General features: G+C 49.3%; 1 protein-coding gene across 1 annotated transcript in view; it reads left to right on the top strand.

Moving 5' to 3' along the window:
• atp2c1 (ATPase secretory pathway Ca2+ transporting 1) overlaps positions 1–22,520 on the top strand; it is a 32,123-nt gene extending 9,603 nt beyond the window's left edge. The window contains 28 exon segments of the mRNA XM_013275003.3: positions 7,280–7,384; positions 7,585–7,701; positions 9,234–9,323; positions 10,769–10,804; positions 11,009–11,070; positions 11,952–12,025; positions 12,028–12,059; positions 13,050–13,205; positions 13,802–13,870; positions 13,978–14,053; positions 14,238–14,304; positions 14,847–14,971; positions 15,071–15,168; positions 16,468–16,563; positions 16,655–16,744; positions 17,265–17,369; positions 18,230–18,386; positions 18,477–18,647; positions 19,320–19,417; positions 19,528–19,578; positions 19,700–19,866; positions 20,229–20,297; positions 20,380–20,496; positions 20,832–20,979; positions 21,125–21,220; positions 21,306–21,447; positions 21,720–21,835; positions 21,980–22,520. Of these exon segments, the coding sequence (XP_013130457.2) occupies positions 7,280–7,384; positions 7,585–7,701; positions 9,234–9,323; positions 10,769–10,804; positions 11,009–11,070; positions 11,952–12,025; positions 12,028–12,059; positions 13,050–13,205; positions 13,802–13,870; positions 13,978–14,053; positions 14,238–14,304; positions 14,847–14,971; positions 15,071–15,168; positions 16,468–16,563; positions 16,655–16,744; positions 17,265–17,369; positions 18,230–18,386; positions 18,477–18,647; positions 19,320–19,417; positions 19,528–19,578; positions 19,700–19,866; positions 20,229–20,297; positions 20,380–20,496; positions 20,832–20,979; positions 21,125–21,220; positions 21,306–21,447; positions 21,720–21,835; positions 21,980–22,081 (2,832 nt within the window). The 3' untranslated portion in view covers positions 22,082–22,520.

Here is a 22,520-nt window from a genome sequence, read left to right as displayed (position 1 = left end):
GCCTGGAGGTGGCTTGGGGCCGAGTGTGCGGTGGCACCGCTGTATGCCCAGATTGGTGTCGGGGAGGGCCAGTTCCTTCTTTATAAAATTCTCCATGAATTCGAGCATGTTGTCCCCTTCTTCCCCCTCTGGTATCCCGTGAACACATATGTTATTCCTGCGGGAGTGGGCTTCCAGGTCGGACAGACGTGTCTGGAGGTCCTCTTGTAACTGGAGAGTATGGCCGAGCACGTCTTTAAGGTCGACTGTGACCTCCTCCACCTCGGTTACTCTCTGTTCGACCTCCTCAATCCTGCTTGTTACCTCTTTCATGTCCGTGACAATTTCGTCGAGCCGTTGCCCCCCCACTTCTTTCCTAAACTCCGACATTTCTGTTTTCACAAGCCCAGTCTTTTCCGCTATTTCATTTTTTAAATTATCCTGGGCTTTTTTCAGCTCCGCAAGAATGTTAGCTCCAATTGCCTCCATAGCTCCAGGTAGCTTTAGCTTGCTAGCACCGTCAACTTCTTTCGGTGAAAAAACTCCTTCCTCCACACTTTCTTGCCAGATTCCTCTTGTCTTTCTCTTGTTACCCCCTGGCATACTACTATGAATATTCTTAGTTGAGTTATAACATGTCAGTTTTCAAGGGGTAACCAGACCGCCTGGGAGCTGAAAGATTATGCTGCAACCAGCTTCCCCACCATCCGGAAGTCGAAATCTGCATTCTACTATACTTGTGAGAACCAACCGTCACTTGTGAGGACACACTCACCGGTCCCCACAAGTTCGAAGGTCTTTTTGAGGCTCAAAATGTGGTTTTAGTGTCAGGGTTACAATTAGGTTATGGTTAGGGTGAGGGTCAGGGAAACCAGTATGTCAATGAAGGTGCTCTCTAAGATAGCTGAACGGGCTTGTGTGTGTGTGTGTGTGTGTGTGTGTGTGTGTGTGTGTGTGTAAATCAGATGAGAGGGAAAAGTGAGGGTTGATGGAGGAACTCCACCCGTCTTCAGTTATTAGATTGAAGCTGGAGCTCCACCTTGATGAAAGGTAAAAAATTACCTGTAAAAAAAAAAAAAGTTTAAAAAAACTGCGATTGCATCACTGACCAAACAGCCAATGGAGCAGCAGCTCACTCTAACACCACTACCTTCCTGAGTAGGGATGGGTATCGAAAACCGGTTCTTGTTGAGAACCGGTTCCCACTGTTTCAATTCCTTGGAATCGTTTGCCATTTTTGCAAACGATTCCCTTATCGATTCCAGTCGCCCTGAATGACGTCACCACGTTGCGGAGCGTCGGAGCGTACCTGGCAGGAAACACGGTTCCTAAGCGGCTCAGACGCTTAAAAGTTTGTTTATACTTTACGAGAACGGATGACAACAGGGCAACTTGCAATACTTGCAAAGTAGATATTTCATTAAGGGAGGAAACACTACGAATATGCAAAAGCATTTGCTCACAAAACACGCGATGACCTTAAATGAATGTCTTTAATTCTGCTCCGGACTCGTGAATCTCAACCCAGCAGCAGCAGCGGTAACGTTTGCACGTCCTCTCCCGTTATTGCGGCAGGTAAATAATCAACTAACAGTGCATATTATGTTAGCGCGATCTGCTTTATTACAAAACCTGCCATTACTGTGCATTTAGGTGACCATGATGAGAGAGACAGAGTCTGGCTGGCGCTCGCTGGCAGTTGTCGCCGCAGTCCACCGGTAGCGTCTCTTTTCAGGCCCGAATGTCACCGAGCAGTTTGTGGTCAAAACCTTGCAGCCATTTGCCACAGCAGATGGTAAGTGAATGTGTTTAATTGTAGGCAGGGACATTACTGGATATTCTTGTGTAATTGCTACAGAATAATTTATGTTAAGATAAGATAAGATAACCTTTATTAGTCCCACACGTGGGAAATTTGTTTTGTCACAGCAGGAAGTGGACAGTGCAAAAGTTATGAAGCAAAAATTAGAATAAAATAAAATAAGAATAAATACAGTACACAACTGTACAGAATAGAATAAAATAAAAATAACAATACTTTGTTATTGCTACAGAAGAATATTTATTTTATTATTTTACATTTACAATTTTCCCCGGGGACCCTGTGACACCCCATTGCAGAGCCGTAGGCTGTGGATCTCTTAAGATCTCACTGTTGGGTTTGTAAGGCCATGTTACTCCTAAATTTCTGTCTTGTTCAAAGAGAAGATATAAAAGAGTTCTAAGCTAATCGACCTTAGAGTTCTCCTTTTTAAAAAGAATCGATAAAGAATCGAATCGTTAAACAGAATCGAAAATGGAATCGGAATCGTGAAAATCTTATCAATACCCATCCCTATTCCTGAGGCACTGTGGTTGAAGGTCAGGTGAAGCTTCTGCACAGCGTCTACCTGTTCCTGTCCTCGGTCACTGCTCCTGTTTAAAGATGTGCTCAGAGAGAGTGCTGCGCGTGCTCCTCCTGATGCTGCACGCTGCGCTTCACTGTAACACTGTATCTCTGATCCTTTTCTCTCTGAGAGGCTGACGTCTGAGCTGTTGGAGGATGAGTTATGGACACTCTGATGTTTCTGTCTCGTCTCTTGCTGTTGATGGAAAGTTATTTACGACCTCCACTAGAGCAGGGCGATATGACCAAAAGTATTTATCACGATATACATTTGAAAATTTGCGATAACGATATAACTGACGATATAATTGACACTAGACAAAATACTTTACAACTCCACAACTTTATTAGTGCAAAAAAACCCCAAAAAACATCAATGTATTTTCACTTAAACAAGCAGCTGTTTTTTATGTGTATACATTTTTATATAACTTTAATAAGTTATATAAAAATGTAACAGTGCAAACTCAAATTCCTCGCTGACAGTTTAACCAAAAGGCATTTCCAGTGGAAACTGGCCGACATATCCTCAGCATAACCATGTATAATATCCACAAAACTTAAAAAGAGCTTAAACACACACAATACAGTAATATTATGTTGAAGCACAGTACGTATCACTCCGCGAGGCGCCTGCCTACGGTAGCCGTAATGCTCCGACAATCCATCAAGCAGTGCGGCTTCGTAGCTTAGCAAAGTCGAACTAAAACATCTGACAGATTTTCGAGCGCCGTGTACATAAAATCGTTTCGAGGTCAGTAAACACAATCAGAATTCATACATAAGGCACACGGGATTATAAGGGGCACTGTCGATTTTCAGAAAAATCAAAGGATTGATTTTAAGTGTGCCGTATTTTCCAAACAACACGGTAATAACGACGGCCCGCTAGCATGCGCTACCAAAAATAGTGCTTTGTTGTGTATCTGACGGACGAAAGCTAAACCAGTTCCACACCACTGAAGTTGCAGCATTTTTACAAACCAGTTCTGGTTCATCCGTTTCATTCAACGATCCACTTTCCCCATTCTCATTCTCCGTCGCCGGTTTTCCTCCATGTGCGTATGAAAACAAAGGCACTGCGCATGCGCGTTTTACCCATATTCTATCACAATATTTCATTTTCTTATCATTGCCCGACATTATACCAGTGTTACTGTGAACGGTATGATATGGCCGAGCCCTTGCCTCCAGCTCGCTGCGTTAGCTCGCAGCTCTCCTGCAGAGCGACGATGAAATCAGAGTTGCAGCTCGCTGTGTGAGAGCTCTGACGGCTCAGTGAGGCCTCACACAGACGTGGGAATCACCAGCCAATAATAATATGTTATTATCACAGGATATGTTATCTTTGGGACTTTTAAAATCTGGGGATATGATGATTGTGTCCTCAAAGTTAAACTTTGTCAGTGTCTGTTTCATCCAGTAACATCATTTTTTCTCACTGCAGTTATGTTTTTGTGTATTTCTGCCTCATGAGATTGTCAGGCGTACAACAGCGTCACTCAAACCTGTCATAAGGCTGATGTCTGTGACTGAACGGCTGTTTCTGTCTACTTACAGAAATTCATATTTAACTCTTAAATCTGCACTCTACAGGCTTCCTGCAGGGAAATCACGGGCTGCGTCGGGAGGCTGAATGCACCGTGCTGTAATCTGCATTTATATCTCAGACTGAAAGTATTTGCAAACCTTCCACACTCTCTGTGAGAGTGTGCTGTCAGACTGCAGCTGTTTGCAGGATGGCTGTCTCCTGTCGGGCAACCTGATCACCTGACTGATGATGTCCGCTGATGATGTCAGATGGTAGTGAAGCGTGCCTGAGCCCGGTGTACAGGTCTGGTTTGTTTCAGTTTGTTTGGTGTTTGCATTCAGTAAAATCAGCAGTCAAATGAGTCGCAGCAGAAAGCAGCAACAAAAGTGAGGACAGGTAATGACTCCTGTCACCCAGCACACCTGAACAGGTGTGAGTGTTTGTTTGTGGGAGGCGTTTGAAGATTTTCCAGCTTCGGGGACCTCAGAGTCACTTCTGACTTGTCCAGATGTTCATCATGTGACCAAAGTACCTGCAGACTGTGAGGTCAAACCCACACTTTGATGTGACTCGTGTTTGCTCAGGTGTGACATCAGCAGTGACCTAGGTGCTAATACTCTGACAGCAGGAGCTGCGTTTAGTTTAAGTGACTCAGACTGCAGTGACCCTCCCGTCCTGCGGGGGCAGCGTGAGGAGGAGGCAGCAGGATGGTCGTCTAAGCTGCGCTCACTGCTAATCAGAAACAATCCTCTCAGCTCACACTCGCTGCTCCTCTCCTCTGTCTGCGGAGCAAAGACGTTTTTAAAGCAGACGGGCGTTTGCTCAGAGGCACAGGGGCAGCTCTGTGTTTGGATGCTGTGAGGAATTTTGCACACTTGTGTCTCAGGTAAAGCTGACTGAAGAGGAGGCCGGCAGGTGATCACAGGTGACTCACAGAGCAGTGTGCACCTCAGCTGAATGGCAGCTTCTAGCTCACAAATAAAATGAAGGTTTCGATGTTTTCCTGAATAATTTCGACTGTGACGCCGATCGGCCTTCAGACTGAGGTCGGTTTTAAGCTGCAGCGCTGATGTTTGTCTCGGGGTGTTCATGTGACCCCGCTGGGCAGGCAGGCGCGTGGACACCCGACTTTGTGACCACGATAACTTGAGAAGGAGGCGGCGTAGGATTTTCAAATTGATAGCAGAAGCGTATGTACAAGGAGGCTGAGGGGCGGGTGTTTCATCTCCTGCAGGAGCGACGATTGGACGTAACGCTGTAACTTTGCCGTACCAGCTGTTTCTATTTTAACTCTGATTTCAGCTTTTCTGACATTTTAGGTCTCGTATGATCCTAAATGCACCTGCGCCCTCCTCACAGATCACCTGTGAGTCTGCTGCTCAGGTCACGGCATTAATCAGCTGCAGACACCTTTGTGCTGTTGGCTGCAGTTTCTGCTGACATGCTGTTTATTCATCGCATTCAGCTGCCGCGTGGGAAAATGTCCGCAGTTTACCGGCCGGAGCCGCCCGGCAGCTCTGACTGTGAAAACATTGGAAGCAGATGAGAAATGCCGGGAGTTCCTTCACCTCTGTGGGACAGACTTGTTCTCATGCCGTTACAGCTGCACTCAGCTGGCTGTTTATCCCCTCACAGGCCTGCGGCTGCTCCGCCAGGCTCAGGTCAAAGCTTTAAGCCGGCAGGTGAGCCCAGGTATATCTGCTGTTGCACAGCCGGCCTGGGACGGTTCACCAGAAACACGTCACTCAGTTTTATGGTGAGACTTTGCCCTTAGTCGTGTCTCTCAGGTGGGGCCATAAATTGAACGAGTTCAGGTGTAAGAACAGGCATGAAAGACTCGTCGCTGTCGGCTCTCTCATGTCTGTGGTATTAAGGTAGCACAAGCTAGCGTTTGGTCTGAAGCCGTCTGCCCAGACTGGACTTTGACCTTTGACACGGCCTGGTTGCTGTTAGCTGATGCTAGCCGCTGTGTTTGCTGAGCGCGACAGCCTGAGGCCGACTCTCGACAGTTTTCTTCAAGTAGCTCTAAATTAACTCAGACTGAGTCTGTGATGTGATGCACTTCCAGTAAACCTGTGCAGGTGTTTGAAAAAGCTGCTCTTGCTGACGGGGGAGAATCGACTTCCTCTCTGCTCTTTGTTCTGCTTTAAACCCTGCAGTAGGTTTTGTTTCCACGGCGCCGCTGTCGCCCTCGTTCTGTTTCCTGCTGTCAGCCTTCCTCTTCATCAGCCTTCCTCCTCAGACCTGCAGCCTGCTGGGAGGAAGTGTCATGCATGACAACAAGCACCGACGGTGGAGGAGGCTCACTTGAAGCTCGAAGTTCTGTTTGGGGTCATCCTTACCTCTCTGCTCTGTAAACCTGCACCGCGTCACGCTGTTAATTCTGTCAGATGCCGTCGACCACAAACAAACTCAGACATCACAGCTGACTGTCTGCGTCCCAGCCTGATGAAAACCTTTGTTTTCTTCCTCATTTTAGTGGCATTAAAGTCTAAATTCTGCCCTCCTCACATTTATTTCATGAAGAATCGACTCCGAGTTCAGATGTTCCCGATGAGCCGGTCTCTAGCGGACATCAGAGGAACTGCAGGTTCCTGGGGAGATTACAAACTCCTGAAAATAAAACCTCTACATTAAGTGCAGAGGTGCTTTTACTTTGGAAGTCATTCTGGTCCTCTTTCTGTGCTGCTGTATGTTCATTTAGTTCATAAAAGTAAAACTTCAAATGCAGTCTTTGTGGCCCTGTGGGTGGTGTCGGTGCCTTCTGAAGCATTTTTATTAACACTGTAGTACAAACGTATGTCTTGGCCCTGGTTGTAAAAGGTTTCCGGTTACTTCCTGTTACCTCCCAGCAGCATTAAGCCTGCAGTAATGAGAGTCCTGTAACCCTCAGTGATGCTCAGGCTGGGTGAAATGTGACTCTGACCATCCTGCAGCACACGTGGATTATTATCTTTGACAGCAGCTGATGAGAAACTGGATTTGAAGTCATCCAGAAAAGGTGAAATGACAGCGTTCACCCAGAGGTCACAGAGGTCACAGCTGTGTCATCACTGAGATACTTACCTGCACAGCTGGACGTCAGGTGTGTTTAACCAGCCTGAGTCACGAGTGCTCCCACCTTAGAGGTCCCTGACTCTTTAATTGTGGAAAACAGATCCTCTCCTAGAGTAAACCTGGAGGAATGTGATTAAATCCCGTTTCACGGAGAACCTCGGTCCAGTCTGTGGGATTAGCCTGACAGGCGACCTCTTCACTGTGGGAGCTGTTTAATGCTCGTTTTGCAGGTGGAGGTTGTTCGGCCCTGGATCTGAGAAGCAGCTCTCGAGCTACAGTAGGAACACTGCTGCAGTCTCAATCTCTCTGTTTTATTCCTGTTTCAGCTTTCCGAAGGAGAACCCTCCAGTGAAGATGAGACCATGGTCCCAGTACTGACGTCCAGAAAAGCCAGTGAACTGCCCGTCAATGAAGTAGCATGTATCCTGCAGGTAAGGAGGCCAGCGGCTCTCAGGGTGACACTTATCTCGTTTATCTCAAAGAGCGCCCAGCTGTTGTTTGTTTCACTGATCAGTTCATGAGAACGACGGTGACGGCATTAGACTGAGCCAATGAGACGCTCGTCCTGTTTCTGTGCGAGCTTCGTCTCTGAAACGGTAATCTTGAGCGCCGCTTTGTGTCACGCCCACAGGCCGACCTGCAGCTGGGTTTGACCCAGGAGGAGGTGAGGCGGCGGAGGGCGTACCACGGCTGGAACGAATTCGACATCAGCGAGGACGAGCCGCTGTGGAGGAAGTACCTGTCACAGGTAACGCACGCATCGCATGCAGACTCACTCAAGGCGATTTCCTGTTCTCTCTCTGTGTGACGGCGAGTCAAACGTGCAGCAGCAGAGTCACCCAGCACGCTATTTTTATCCGTAGCCTGAAACGCGTCTGCAGGCTTGCCATGTTCCCGACTGTCATTGTTCCGCCGCCGCGTTAACCCGCGCACGTCTGCAGCACTCTTACATAACGTCGTGTGGAAGAATACAGATTTATTTTTGCACAGCGCACACAGCAGACGTTCATTGCCCCACAGCTATGTTAGAAACACGGGTAAGGACACGACCTGCAGCTGTAAACACGCTTATGTGGACGGCACCGTGGTAACCGTGACCTCATCGCTGCTCAGCTCAGCACGTTTGTGATGACTGCACAGAGGAGGTTGAATCTTTCAGCGTTCTTTGTTTCTGTCTCGGAGCTCGTGTCACCGCCACAGCGCGGCGTTGTGAAACTTATCAGGGGCCTCGTTCAGGCGCTGCTGATTGGACGAGCCAGTTGAGGAGGGCAGGTCTGACCTCTCTCAGCCCTGAAAGCATCAGGTAAATTAACTGAAGGGGAAACGGCAGCAGGGAGTCGGAGCACTCGAGCGGCTGAATGATGGAGGCCTCCAGCACCCCCAGCTCAAATACAGAAAGTGACAGCGGACGTAGAGGACAGGAGGAAGGGCGATGATGGGAGGTGGTGTCGGCGCGGCTCACAGAGAAAAGCTCGAGTCCAAGTGAGCAGACGGAGGAGCAGAAACACTGGAAAATGTAAACAACATCAGCTGACGTGTGCAGAAAATCAGATATTTGCTTTGAGAAGTTTGCTTTTGAACACAGAAAATGAAAACGACTTCACATTAATTGTTCCCTGAGTGCTGAACAAGTGGTCGCCCTGTGAGGGTGGAGGAGGCGGAGCCAGCAGCTCTGTAGTTGTGCAGCTGATACTGGCAGAAAGAGAGGGTCACAGATCACATGACCAGAACCGTGGGATGTGAACCATAAGGGTGAGGAAGGTCAGAGCCTCGTCATCGCCTCTGACTGCTGATTGGACGGCTTCACAAACACACCTATTGACTGTAATCTGAGCGCGTCTTCTCCTGCGATCGCACGCTCGAGCCGCTCCTTCATTAAACCAACGCCAGCCCTGCTGCGAGTCGTGTCTGAGAGTCTGAGCTGCTACGGCGCTCTGACATCACGCTGACCTCACAGTCCAGACACGAGCTCAGACTGCCAAAGAGTTTCTCCTTCAGCTGTACGACAGTAACCTGACAATCACACACGTTTATGACGCCGTAAACGTGCTGGTTAGAAACAGGAAACAGGAAAGCCTGACTGTGCACAGACATCCACTCGTCTGTCACATGATCCCTCCTGTGATGACTCGTTCGAAACGCTTGATTCACCCACGCTGCTGAAATAAATGTGCAAACTCGGCGAAGCTGAAAGTGTCCACGCTGTAAAAAGTGTCCTTGTTAAAGAACACGTCCTCGTGTGACATTTGACCTCTGACCTCAGCCTGTGTCTCTCTGCAGTTCAAAGATCCGCTCATCCTGCTGCTGCTGGCGTCGGCGGTCATCAGCGTCATCATGCACCAGTTCGATGACGCCATCAGCATCACAGTGGTAGGTAACCAGCGGCGCTCAGGCGTCCTCTGAAACCTGCAGGTCCTCCACACGAGGTTACACACGACAGCTGTTTGTCTTTGTGACGCTGCGGGAAAAACGGTGTGTGATATAAAAATGTCCAGAGGTCAAAGTTCAGATGGCAGAAACAGGAGAAGTGGAACTGCTGCTCTGTATTTTTAGACTCAGAGACTCAAATGAGGCGAGTTTTAAATGTAAAGGTCACGTGGTCGGTGACTGTGAGCCGTGCTGGGCTCTGTGATTGGTCAGCACAGTGCATGGTTTTTATTGTCTCCTCTCACTTAAGCTCAGCTTACACCATCACAGAGAGGTGGATGGCAGCCGCCTCGGGTGTCCAGGGGAACGCCACAGGCACAGAAATATCTCACATGTGGTTGAGATCCGATCTTCTCTGCAGCACGTCTGCACACGGTTGAACATCTGCACGCTTCACATTCAGTCACAATCATGTCAGGTCCATGCACAGAAGATGGGTCTCATTTACCTAAAGTCATCGATTTGTAGTAGTTCATCTGCATCTGTGGACTAAAACCTGTACAGGAAGTCTTGGCCCGGTGTTCTGGGAATCCATCCTACCTCAAAAACTGTCCTACCAGTTGTTTCTGCACATGCACACAACACAAAGTTAAGTGGCAAACCGTCCTCATGCTTAAATTTATGCTGGAATTATTGTTGACAGCATAAACTACGTACGGCAGGACGGTTTGTCAGAACACCGGATATCCTCTGGTTTTAGACCAAAGGCTGATTCATGTGCAGAGAGAGGAGCTCTAAGTTGGAGAGTCTGAGTGCATCACACAGTCTGACCTCCCATAAAAGGAGAAACGTGAGTCCCTGTGTGCACGCAGGCCGGCAGCAGGAGAACAAACAGCTTCATCACTGTTTGCTTTCAGACTTTGGGACGGTAATTGAAGTGATCCGGGAACACTTCAGGATGTTTGATCAGGTTTCTGTTTTAATCCTCCAAATGGACACAGAGATTCAGCAGCGTAAGCCAGAAGGTCAGCTGATGGTCAGTCCACCTCAGTGTGTTCACCGTGAATGAGCAGAAATGACGAAGAGCTTCTTCATGACATCACATTTATGATGACTGTGAAAGGAGACAGGGCCACAGTGAGGCCAAAGCTCCGCCTCACAGGAAATAAACATAAATGCATCCTCAGCAGAGGTGAGAGGTTAAACTGTGCTTTTAATTTGAAAGGAAATGTGGAATACATTTCATAATGCAAGAAAAAGATGAATGATGTTGAGCTCCGATATAGCAAACATTACATTTCCTGAAATCTTCAATAAACCCTGAACGACAGGCTCACAGCATGTCAGTGGGATTTCCACACGTTCACAGGATTGTATTGTAAATGATGGAAGAATAAAAAAAAAATCATGTTGGACCTCAAAGTTCAGTCTGTGCTTTTTCCCCCCAGGCCATCATCATCGTAGTGACAGTCGCCTTCGTCCAGGTACGTCCTGTTTTTATTCTCCAACATCCACCTTTAACAACACGGCTCTTTGTGTGTGTGTGTGTGTGTGTGTGTGTGTGTGTGTGTGTGTGTCTGTGTGTGCGTGTGTGTGTGTGTGTGTGTCTGTGTGTGTGTGTGTGTGTCTGTGTGTGCGTGTGTGTGTGTGTGATGAAGCTGAGCTGTTATCTGGGTCGTTGTGTGCAGGAGTACCGCTCAGAGAAGTCTTTGGAGGAGCTGGGGAAGCTCGTCCCTCCAGAATGTCACTGGTGAGTTTAATCCTGACCTCGTTGAGGGAGAGTGGGCGGTGGTCTCCTCCACCCATCATCATATTTAGACTGAAAGCCGAATCATGACGGGACACTGCCTCCTCCTCCTGCATGGATTGAGTCTGTGGAGGAGAGATCATCACGTCTCCTAGTTTTGATTGTTTGTAATGAAATATGCAGTTATGACACTGAGTCTGCTCCTCTGTCATCTCACAGCCAAGAATCCAGAAATTCGATTCCATGAATCAGTTTAAAGTTAGACCCAGCTCCATCTGTCCACACTGTGTAACGCCCCCTGTTGGCACACTGTGTGACCAGCTCAGAGAGTCAGAGAGAGAAAAGCTGCACTCACATTACTGCGTGAACACGAGTACACACACACACACACACACACACACACAGAATTGTTCTTCTCAGCCTGAGCTTCATTTCGTGGAAGTGGGTGGGTCACAGGGAGGTCACAGGATTAGATTTCACTCCTTGTGATGTTCTGAGAAACGTCTTTAAATTTCCCCTGAAAGCTGAAACTGAATCCTAGCAAAGATAAAAGTTCTGATAAATCATCTGATGCCTTTACGATGCGCCGATGTCGGAGCAACGAGAGATTCCCGAGGCGACCTGAGCAGCACGGTTTCCTCCAACGATCCACTACTTCAGGGTTTACAGTTGGGTCATGACTAATGTTTGGCATGTGAGAGACAGAGGACAGAGCTGGAGCCTCACACTCAAGCTCATTCTAGAAATTTCATCTTCTTCCTTTAAAATTTTTAAAAGTGATTTAATAATGAATTGTGTCCCTGATGCTCTTCAGCAGAGCGCACAGGGAGGGGAGGAGCATCAAATGACTGTAAACCCCCCCCCCCCGCTGTCTTCCTCCTCAGTGTCAGGGAGGGGAACCTGGAGCACCTGCTGGCCAGAGAGCTCGTTCCCGGAGACACCGTCTGCCTGTCGGTGGGGAGAAGGTCCCGGCTGACCTCCGTCTCTTCGAGGTAAAAACACACCGACAGGTTTCTGTCAGCCTGGGGTGAGGGAGCGAGGGATTCTGGGACAAGAGAGACCACAGCTGTGTGTGCTGGAAGCTGAGCAATTCTTGTTTCCAAGAAAGAAACTAAATTCTTTCAGGTTGAAAGATCAGAGGAGATCAGATTCCTGCAAACACGGGAGCAGGTCGTCCTCTGATCAGGCCTGCAGTGTGAGGCCTGCAGGGGGCGCGCTCGAGTCCCAGCACAGATCAAAATGTACATTTTGTGTGTGAAGATTTTTCTTTCTGGACGTTTTCTGCCTGTTTTTGACTGGAGACCTTCAGACCGCAGAGCCAGGTTTCACAGGTGAGCGTTACCACGAGCCTCCATTTTGGTTTTGGGCATGAAGCGAGCAGCAGCTTCCACCTCCAGCCTGCTGCTGCTTCTGCAAACAGAAGAAAACTTTCACACAAACTTTGGGTTTTTCATCCACTCTGCGTGAGCTCGAGAGCGCCCCCTGTCCAACAGGAAGTCCACAGTGAGTTTCTGATTATCGAGCAGCTCCCTGCTTCACTGCAGGTGGGGCAGACATCAGAACAAACAGAGGTGGTCACCGTGGTACTCGTCCTGCGTCCATCTTCAACACGTGCAACAAATTACAGTGACAGCGGTCCTCATCAGTTAAACAAGCATCAGCGAGTTAATTACATACTCACAGGACACTTTTTATTTCCCCCAAGTCGTATTTTACCCACAGGTATCCCTGAGGCGGGTGTAGGCAGGTGTAGTCGGTACTTTGAGGCCTTTATTTTCACTGGGATTGGCTCAGGAGTGAACGGCCCATCGCGCTGGGAATCGTGTGTGAACCTTCATTAGGAGCAGCTGCAGTCGTGTAAAGATGGCCGCCTGCTCTGAGGTGGGGGTGGGGTTAATGGTGGCTTTAGTGAGCAGGGTAGAGGCTAAAGGTCAGAGTATCTCTCCTGGTTGGAGTTAAATCTGTGTCCTCCGCCCTCGCAGGCGACCGACCTGTCGGTGGATGAGTCCAGTCTGACAGGGGAGACCACGCCCTGCGCCAAGTCCACCGCCCACCAGCCGGCATCCACCAACGGAGACATCGCCTCCCGCAGCAACATCGCCTTCATGGGGACGCTGGTGCGCTGCGGCAAAGCAAAGGTAGCAGCTCGCTCTTCTTCTTCTTCTTCTTCTGCTCCACAGACTGTGAAGTTACAGGAAATGAAGGTGCACTGAGATTCTGGCTGCAGACGGTGTGAGGAAGTGATGACGTGTCCTCCATCTTTATATTGATAGTTCAGTGATAACAGACGGCATTTAGGACGCCGCCGTGGTTGTAGGAAACTCTGTAAACATCATCTTAGTGGCTGCTGGCAGACGCGCCCACATGTGGAGAGCTGAGTTATTCTGATATAGATTCCTGCTAATCACTAACATCTAATCAAAACCCTCGAATTTCTCACAGCTCAGACTTCTGTGACCTCACAGCAGCCATGTTATTTGTCACATGAATGGGCCACGCCCCTAAAAATGCAAACATAAGCATGAATACAGTTTAAAGAGGACAGGACAGGTGTTATGATGGAGGATGCAGACCGGTCTGTATCAGGCTGTAAACCTGACTCACTGCTGCCTCAGCTGGACACCAGAGGAACTGCAGCTGTTGGTATTGAAGCTTTTGGAGCTGATGTTTAAACGATGCTTAGACGCCTGTTGGTGGCGTTTTACCTGCTCAAAGCTGTTCTGATGTTCTTCAGGGCATTGTCATTGGAACCGGAGAGAACTCTGAGTTCGGGGAGGTGTTTAAGATGATGCAAGCAGAGGAGGTGAGGTCTCTCACATGAAATCTGAATATAATTCAATACAAATGTCACAGAGTTCCAGCCAGAGTGCAGTGCTCATGAAAACATCTGTTTCCTGTTTGCTTTGTCAGGCTCCTAAAACTCCTCTGCAGAAGAGCATGGACCTGCTGGGGAAGCAGCTGTCGCTTTATTCCTTCTGCATCATCGGTGAGTTTATGATGATCATGTGATTACGAGGAGACCCTGTGATAGGGTAAGGGGCTGTGTCTGCAGTGAGCTGCCCCGCTGCTGCGTCCTGCTCCCGAAGGCTCTTCCATCACAGACCCTGCGCGTCTGTCCCGTCGCCATGGTGTCTGCACGCCGCACTCAGTCTGTCTCTGATGTGTTTCAGGTGTCATCATGCTGGTGGGCTGGCTGCAGGGCAAGAGGATCCTGGACATGTTCACCATCGGTGTCAGGTGACCCTGAGTGATGCTTCTGTTTGGTTATTGGTTGAACCGAGGCAGCTGCTTCCTCTTCCTGCGTTTATCAGATTATAGCGGAGCGCGGCGATGTGATAGCAGCAGGTTTGTGACACTGGTTTCATGTTTGCTGGGCGACCAGGAGAGAATAAGGAGTAAACTCCACCCACAGACAAGGACACGAGAGTCTCTGCCTTCAGTGTAAAACAGTCTGCTGTGTGATTTGGTGCACACCTGAAGGAGCGAGCTCAGTGCGACAGGTGGAGCAGCCTCCATATAAATGAGATCCCATGTTCTGCTGCTAGTGAGGCGGCGTTAGCATGAGGAGAGTCGATCCAGCCTTTATAAGCGAGAGAGGAAAGTTAGAGCTGTAGGACGGGAGCAGAGCGCGTTACAGGTGATTCCTGTTTACACCTGTGGGATCTGTTAGAGGGAGCTCCTGGAAGCAAATGTAAACACAAATGTTTTCTGGGTTTGTCTGCGTGTTTTTTCAGTGAGGATGTGAATCAGTCTGACTGTCTCCTCCTCTCCTCCTTCAGTCTGGCCGTGGCTGCCATCCCAGAGGGCTTACCCATCGTGGTGACGGTGACGCTGGCGCTCGGCGTGATGCGGATGGTGAAGAAAAGAGCGATTGTCAAGAAGCTTCCCATCGTGGAAACTCTGGGTATGTCGTCATGTGACGGAAACAGTCGTGCAGGGAGTAGTCCGACCTTCTCTGTGAGCCGCTGCACGTCGGTGACGTTTGTGCTGTTTTCCCCATCAGGCTGCTGTAATGTGATCTGCTCGGACAAAACGGGAACGCTGACCAAGAACGAGATGACGGTCACTCAGGTGTTCACGTCAGACGGACAACATGCTGAGGTCAGACTCCCACGCCGTTTCCTGTCACGCTTTAAAACCTCCACAGGCTCTCTCAACTTTCAGCGTGATCACAGGGTCAGCTTTTCAATGATCAGGCTACCAAACACAGCTGGGGTTCATATTGGTGGTTGGCGGGTGGTTGATCATGTGATCAGGTTTTTATGTCTCACGAAGCTCGTGTTCTGCAGAGGTTTCAAGTTCAGGCTCCAGTTTCCGTCTGCTCGCCCGGAGTTTATGGGCTCAGTGGAGTCGATCAATCCTGTCCGGGATATTTAAAGGTTCCCCGACTGGTCAGTGAACTTTGAGGAAGCTTTGAAACACGTCCCCAGGGCGTCCTGTGGGTGGCGCTGCAGGAACCTGGAGTATCGGTGAGACTGCAGATTAAATGAGACTGTAGGTGTTTGTAAAGTCTTGGGGCCCTGGTGTTCAACCAGAGTTGTCAGACTACCCCACAGTCTCTCAGCCGACCTAATGGAGGCGTCTGCAGCTTCTCAGACAGTTGATGAGTTGTACTGAAGCTGCTGGCCTCCTAAATCTACACCATCTATTTTTCATAGGTGTCTGTTATTTTAATCTCAGAGATGGTGAACATGAAACAGCATCAGTGGAAATGTTCCAGTTTGACCCAAACAGCTGATTTTCACCTTCTAAAAGGTCAAAAAGGAGGAGAGGAGATCACGTGAGTCTCAACCCAACAAGCCAAGTTTCAGATCACATGAACAAAGCAATCGCTGTAACTTGTAAGGCTGATGCTCTTATTTTGAAAGCTGAGCCCTCTTCCTCCTCATCAGTTTGCAGCGGCTTCTTCTGAAGCCTGATCGCTGCTGTGATGCAGAGTCTGCAGAGGGCTCACTGACCCAGTTAATCCATGAGGAAATCCCAGCTGGCATGCTGGGAGAACTGGGTCAGGGTCTGTTCTGCTCACTGCAGGGAGGTCAGAGGTCGCGGAAAGATGCTGAAGGCCTGCAGGGTCACTGGCCTCACCTGTCAGTGGTTCTAATGCTGAGGCAAACCTGTGTTTAAGTGATACTTTATGCGGGCGAAGGTCACGGCTGTGTGTGTCTGTGGTTGAAGCAAACATTGAAGTCCTGCTCTTTGTTTTAACTTCCACCTGTGAAAACACTCGTTCGGGCCTCGCTGGACGAACCGCCCGGGCAGCGACATCAACACGTCGGCTCCAGCTCGTTCATAGTAAAGTCCACGAGAGGAAAGCGGACGCCGACCTTCTGCTCCTGCCTCCAGTGTCTCGAGGTCACAAGAGAGCGTCTTTGTTATCTTACCCTCGCTGTTGTCTTGCAGGTCACCGGCGTCGGCTATAACGGACAGGGGGAAGTTCTGCTGGACGGAGAGGTGATCCACGGCTTCTCGTGTCAGTCCATCAGCAAAATCGTGGAGGTGAGGTCGCTGACGGTTTGTGTCTCAGCTCAGATCATGCCGGTACACTGAACTCTGAACCCGGGTTTACTGAGCGTGTGTGTGCTGACAGGTCGGCTGTGTGTGCAACGACTCCATCATCAGGAATCACAACCTGCTGGGACGGCCCACAGAGGGAGCGCTCATCGCCCTCGCCATGAAGGTAAAACCCCAGAGCGCTGCGCTCCGAGTCGTCGTCAAAGTCTTGAAATCAGATCAGTTGGGCTCATTTTTTTATTCTGACAGTAGGAAGCAGCTTTGCATGAATCACAGTTTGAAACGATCCAGCTGTTTTAGCCCCCCCCCCCATGCTGTTTGCCCTCGTTAAACTCGTTTATCGCCTCCAACTCTCCGTATATAAAACATGAGCATTAATGGGACACAGCAGCTGAACATGAGCGAACAACAGGGATCCAGTTTGAAGCTGAACATACAACAATACTCACAAACACACACTCAGACGCACAAACTTGGAGCGACTAAGAGCTGTCTGGTTTGACGCTGGCGTCTGGATAAAGATGGAGGTGAAGGTTTGGTGAGAGCGGCTCGCCAGCCTCACAGGTGACTGACGCAGAAAAGGGGAGAAATAAAAATGTTGATAAAACCAGATGAATTGATAAAAACATGAATATGAGCGATGAGGTGTTTGTGTGATGAGCTGTGCTCCTCTCTGTGTCCTGCAGGTGGGGCTGGAGGGTCTGCAGCACGAGTACGTGCGGGTGGAGGAGCATCCGTTCACCTCGGAGAAGAAGTGGATGGCTGTGCGCTGCGTTCACCGCACGCAGCAGGTCTGTGATGAAGAGCTGCTCACATTAACCCTTCATCCTCGCTTCGATGCTCTGATGTCATTAGGGGACAAATGATTTCACGGCGCGGCAGCAGAAACGCGGCCGGAGTCGTTGTTCATACATGTGATGTCTCAGCAGATCATTACATGTTTGTCATGGCGTTATTTTTGGGCCTCTATTCTGAGCGCATGAAAAAAAAAAAAAAACAATTGCAAGTACAAATGTTGCATTTTGAGAAGAAAATTACTTTAAGTGAAGAAAACTCATGAAAGAAATGTGTTACAGTGTTTGCTAATATCCACACACAATAGCTGCTCTCTGCTCTGTGTGCTCAGACGTCTGCAGACCTGCTCTCTACATCTCTGCTGCCTGCACTCTCAACTCTCTGTACAACGTTATAAATGTGCCACAAAACCAACCAATCACAGACTTGGATGCAAAAATTCTGATTGGCTGTTTTGGTCTCCAATCAGATCGCTAGCTACTAGCTAAATCCAGCAGAGTGGTTTGGTTTAAACTAGATTAAAACCAACAATGGTCTTAAAAAAACGATATATTTTAGAATAAAACAATTAAACATACTAACTGAAAATGGGTTTAGCTACACTCTGGACTGTTTCTGGATTGCAGTGGCTGAGTTACTGCGACTCAGATGTGAGCGTTCATGGACAACGACTCAAACATTCCTCAGTTTTCTCTCACAAGTGTTTCCTGTGGATTTGTCACAAAGGGAGAAACTGAAAAGCAGCAGTTTGTCATCAAACGCATTAAAGCTGAAATCATAAAAGTCAAAGTTTAATATTGTGTTCTGCATCAGCAGCTCTGACATGTGTCCTTGTTCTTCCTGCTGCCATCTCCAGGATAAAGCTGGAGTTTACTTCATGAAGGGCGCGTACGAGCAGGTGATTCGCTTCTGCAACTCCTACAACAGCAGAGGCAGCACGCTCCCCCTGAATCACCAGCAGGTGGAGCTGTACCAGCAGCAGATCAGCTACATGGGCTCAGGCGGGCTCAGAGGTGAGAGCGACACCTGCAGGCAGAGCTGGGGATGCCCTGAAAACACACTCACTCACTGTGTGTGTGTGTGTGTGTGTGTGTGTGTTTCAGTGCTGGCGTTCGCGTCGGGCTCTGAGATGGGGAAGCTGACCTTCCTGGGTCTGGTGGGTATCATCGACCCTCCAAGGTCAGGGGTCAAAGAGGCAGTGGGCACGCTCATCAGCTCCGGAGTTGCCATCAAGATGATCACCGGAGACTCCCAGGAGACGGCCGTGGCTATAGGTCAGCTGATTCACACGTGCTTACGCAAATTTATAAAGTTAAACAACAGAACAAGTCCTCAGTGTTTTTCTGCGGTGGGATGTGAAAATAGTGTTTCCTGTTTTACATCACAGCTGATCGGGGCTTTGACCTCTGGTTTAGGTTCCCTCTCCTCGAGCTTCCTGATCAAAAACGCCTCCGTCAGGAGGATTTTTCACATCTAACGTCACATTTTTCCTCCTGCTGTCCTCAGCTCCTCCATCTGAACAACAGAAGAGAAAAATGAAAAGAAACAAACACAAACATTGTTTGGTTACATTGATCAGCCATGATGATTAAACTCCACTCTCTGAATTCCAGATTAAAAGCCACTGTTTATTAGCTTTTATTGTGAAACAGCCAGAAGAAGAGCAGGATCATCATTCACTCATTAAATAAAGAGAGGGAACAAACTCTGAGCTGTTAATCAGCAGTCAGTCAGTCAGTGGCTCGTCATGGGGAAAACATTCACCACAAGGTGGCAGCGTTTCACCAGCAGCTCGAACATGTGCTGGTGGGACATGAACTCTGGCTGAACCCACTCAAGTTTGAATAATACTGGTTTGGGTCAAGTTGGAGTCACTGTGCTACCTTGTGGTTCACAGTGGTGTTACATGAACGTACAGTAGTCAGTGGATGTTTGTGTGTCTGCAGCCAGTCGCATCGGCCTCTTCTCTAAAGGAGGGCAGTGTTTCTCTGGGGAGGAGGTGGATCAGCTGGACCTGCAGCAGCTGTCGCAGATCGTCTCCAGAGTGAGCGCGCGCACGCACGCACACACACACACACACACTCACAGCAAGTCATGTTTCAGAGCTGTGTTGCTGTCACTGACGGCGTTCCTGGATCCGTCCTCTGTCAACAGATTTCCGTGTTTTATCGCGCCAGCCCGCGACACAAGCTGAAGATCGTCAAGGTGAGCAGACAGGAAGTCGAGTTCATGAGGCGGGAAAAGTTAAACGTGATCTATTTGAGGCACGAACGGGACGACGGCTTTCTAGAACAAAGTGATGATAAAGCCCCGCCCCTCTCTTCAGTCCCTGCAGAACAATGGCGCCGTGGTGGCCATGACGGGCGACGGGGTGAACGATGCCGTGGCTCTGAAGGCTGCTGACATCGGCGTGGCGATGGGCCAGACGGGCACCGACGTCTGCAAGGAGGCAGCCGACATGATCCTGGTGGACGATGACTTCCAGACCATCATGTGAGTCAGACGCCGCGGCGACGAGCCCAGACTCGCTGTCTTTGTGTGGAGTAACACGCATAACACTGACTGTAACCATAGTAACTCATTTCCATCAGGACGACCTGTATTCACAGAACTCGTTGCTCTGATTAGTTACGATTCATCCCTCACGCAGGAAACAGTTCACAGGAGGCAAGCAGCGTCAGCGAGGGTCCGAGTCTGATGTCACGATCAAATCTGTGAACACATCAAAGTCCTGATGTTTCTGAGTTTCATCCAAAAGGCTCAAAGATTTATTTACTGAAACAGTTTGTTCCTGTAATTAGCGTGCGATTGCAGCGTTTGTGGTTCAAAGGTCGGCATCTGTTTCCTGTCTGCAGGTCGGCCATCGAGGAGGGAAAAGGAATTTACAACAACATCAAAAACTTTGTTCGCTTCCAGCTGAGCACGTGAGTACAAACCGCCGACAGTCACACTTCCTGTCTCTGGATTCAGTTTTTGAGCTCTCCGTCTCCCCCTGCTGGTCACCAGGAGCATTGCAGCGCTCACCCTCATCTCCTTGGCGACGCTGATGAACTTCCCCAACCCGCTGAACGCCATGCAGATCCTGTGGATCAACATCATCATGGACGGACCGCCGGCTCAGAGGTGAGCGAGCGACTGAACGTTTCACTGCTTCGACTTTGACCTTTGACCTCAGCCGACACGGATATTTTAGAAGAGACTAATATTCATCTGTGATACTTCAGGCAGCTGGTCGAGCTCTGACAGGAAAGCTAACGACGTGTTAAGTTTGTGGTGGTTGAAGTCTGCAGCGCCCCCTGCTGTGTGCACACCTGCACTTACACCTGCTCGTTAACCAGAGTGTGAATATTCCAGATGTTTGATTTGATTCGACGTATTATAATTTTCACATGTCTGTGCCGACCTCTCCTTTTGAACGGGGGCGGGGTAAATCCTGTTTGTGTGTGTTCTCTTGTCAGTTTGGGGGTGGAGCCTGTGGACCGCGACGTCATCAGGAAGCCTCCTCGCAACGTGGGAGACAGCATCATCACCCGCAGCCTGATCGTCAAAGTGCTCGTGTCGGCGTTCATCATCGTCTGCGGGACGCTCTTCGTCTTCTGGAGAGAGGTGGGTGGCCGTTTCTGACCTCAGGTTTTCCTGCTGCTGATGTCACCGGGCGCCGACCTCGGAGCGTGCTCAGTGATCAGCGTCGCGGTCGTTGTCTGCTGCTGTGACGTCTCCAGCTGACTCGCTCTCCGTATTTTATTTGCAGTTGCAGGACAACGTGATCACTCCTCGAGACACCACCATGACCTTCACCTGCTTCGTCTTCTTCGACATGTTCAACGCTCTGAGCTCCAGATCGCAGGTGAGCGCGCACGTTTACCCTGACATGACCTCGGCGTCGGATTAAAGACCATGTGACCCCAGCTGTGCCCGTCTCTGCTCCTCAGACCCGGATGGTCCACGAGATGGGGCTGTGCAGCAACCGCGCGTTCTGTTTTGCCGTCCTGGCCTCCATCATGGGGCAGCTGCTCGTCATCTACTTCCCTCCTCTGCAGAGCGTCTTCCAGACGGAGAGTCTCAGCGTCTTCGGTAAGTCCTCCTGCGGGAGCTCAGGTCTTATTTTGTCTTCCTGGTTTTATTTTATTTTTTCGAAAGAAATCACAAAATGTCATTCCTGGAATATTTTTTTTTCTAGTTTTCGAGGACTTTGCATCATTTACACAACATTTCATCAAAATGACCAAACAGTGGAAAAAAACCGGGTGAAGGGACACTTTCTCCCGGTTGAACACGGAACACACACCGGCACACAGATGTGCGCACAGCTGTGTGACTGTTTCCTGCTCTTTGTCTTCCTGCAGACCTCGTCTTCCTCGTGTCCCTCACCTCCTCCGTCTGCGCCGTGTCCGAGGTCATCAAGAAGGTGGAGAGGTGGAGGGGGGTGGAGAAGAGCCCTCCCTCTGACTTCTTCCACGAGGTATGACCCCGCCCCCCTCGCTGTCCAGGCTGACGGACTCTGGTGTGTAGAGGATAAAGAGGAGGGTGGAGGTGATGGAGGATTTCTGTCCTGATGGCACTGACTTGTTTGAACCACAAAGACTTTTTTTTCTGAGATCCTCAGATGGGGACGAGACTCCGGTCTGGCACTGGAGGAGGCGCCTGGCCACAGGGGGCGGGGTTAGCAGTCTGGACCTGCGTCAACCGGCCGCGGTCGTTTGGCTAGAGCCCCTCCCTCTACGCCGTGGTCCGAGCGACTTCTTCCTGCCCCATCATTTAGGATGAAATCCGGGGCGTCTCCGTGACCTCTTCCTGTTCTGTTTTAGTTTAGACAGCGGTGACCACCAGTGGGCTCGCTTCTCTACACGAGGTCGACGTTGTGTTTCGCGTCCTCGGTGGGAGCGTCTGCGGTGTGACGGTACAGCACCAATCACAGATCAATCAGCGGGGGAATAATGTTTCCATCTTTAATTTATTTTGATAACCTGACGGGTTCTGGTGTGAAATTTTATTTATGTCACAAACGGGAGCGAATCATTTCCTGGACGCTGGGAAGTTTTACTGATGTGGGTTTAATCAAGACGGTTTTTTTAAACAAAGGCTTTGACTACGAGAAAAGTCTGAGGGCTGATTTTTGTTAATAAAGTTCATATTTTAAAAACTAA

This window comes from Oreochromis niloticus, linkage group LG11, assembly GCF_001858045.2.
Source record: "Oreochromis niloticus isolate F11D_XX linkage group LG11, O_niloticus_UMD_NMBU, whole genome shotgun sequence".
In the NCBI taxonomy this organism is placed as follows: domain Eukaryota; kingdom Metazoa; phylum Chordata; class Actinopteri; order Cichliformes; family Cichlidae; genus Oreochromis; species Oreochromis niloticus.
This window is presented reverse-complemented; position numbering and strand designations above follow the sequence as displayed.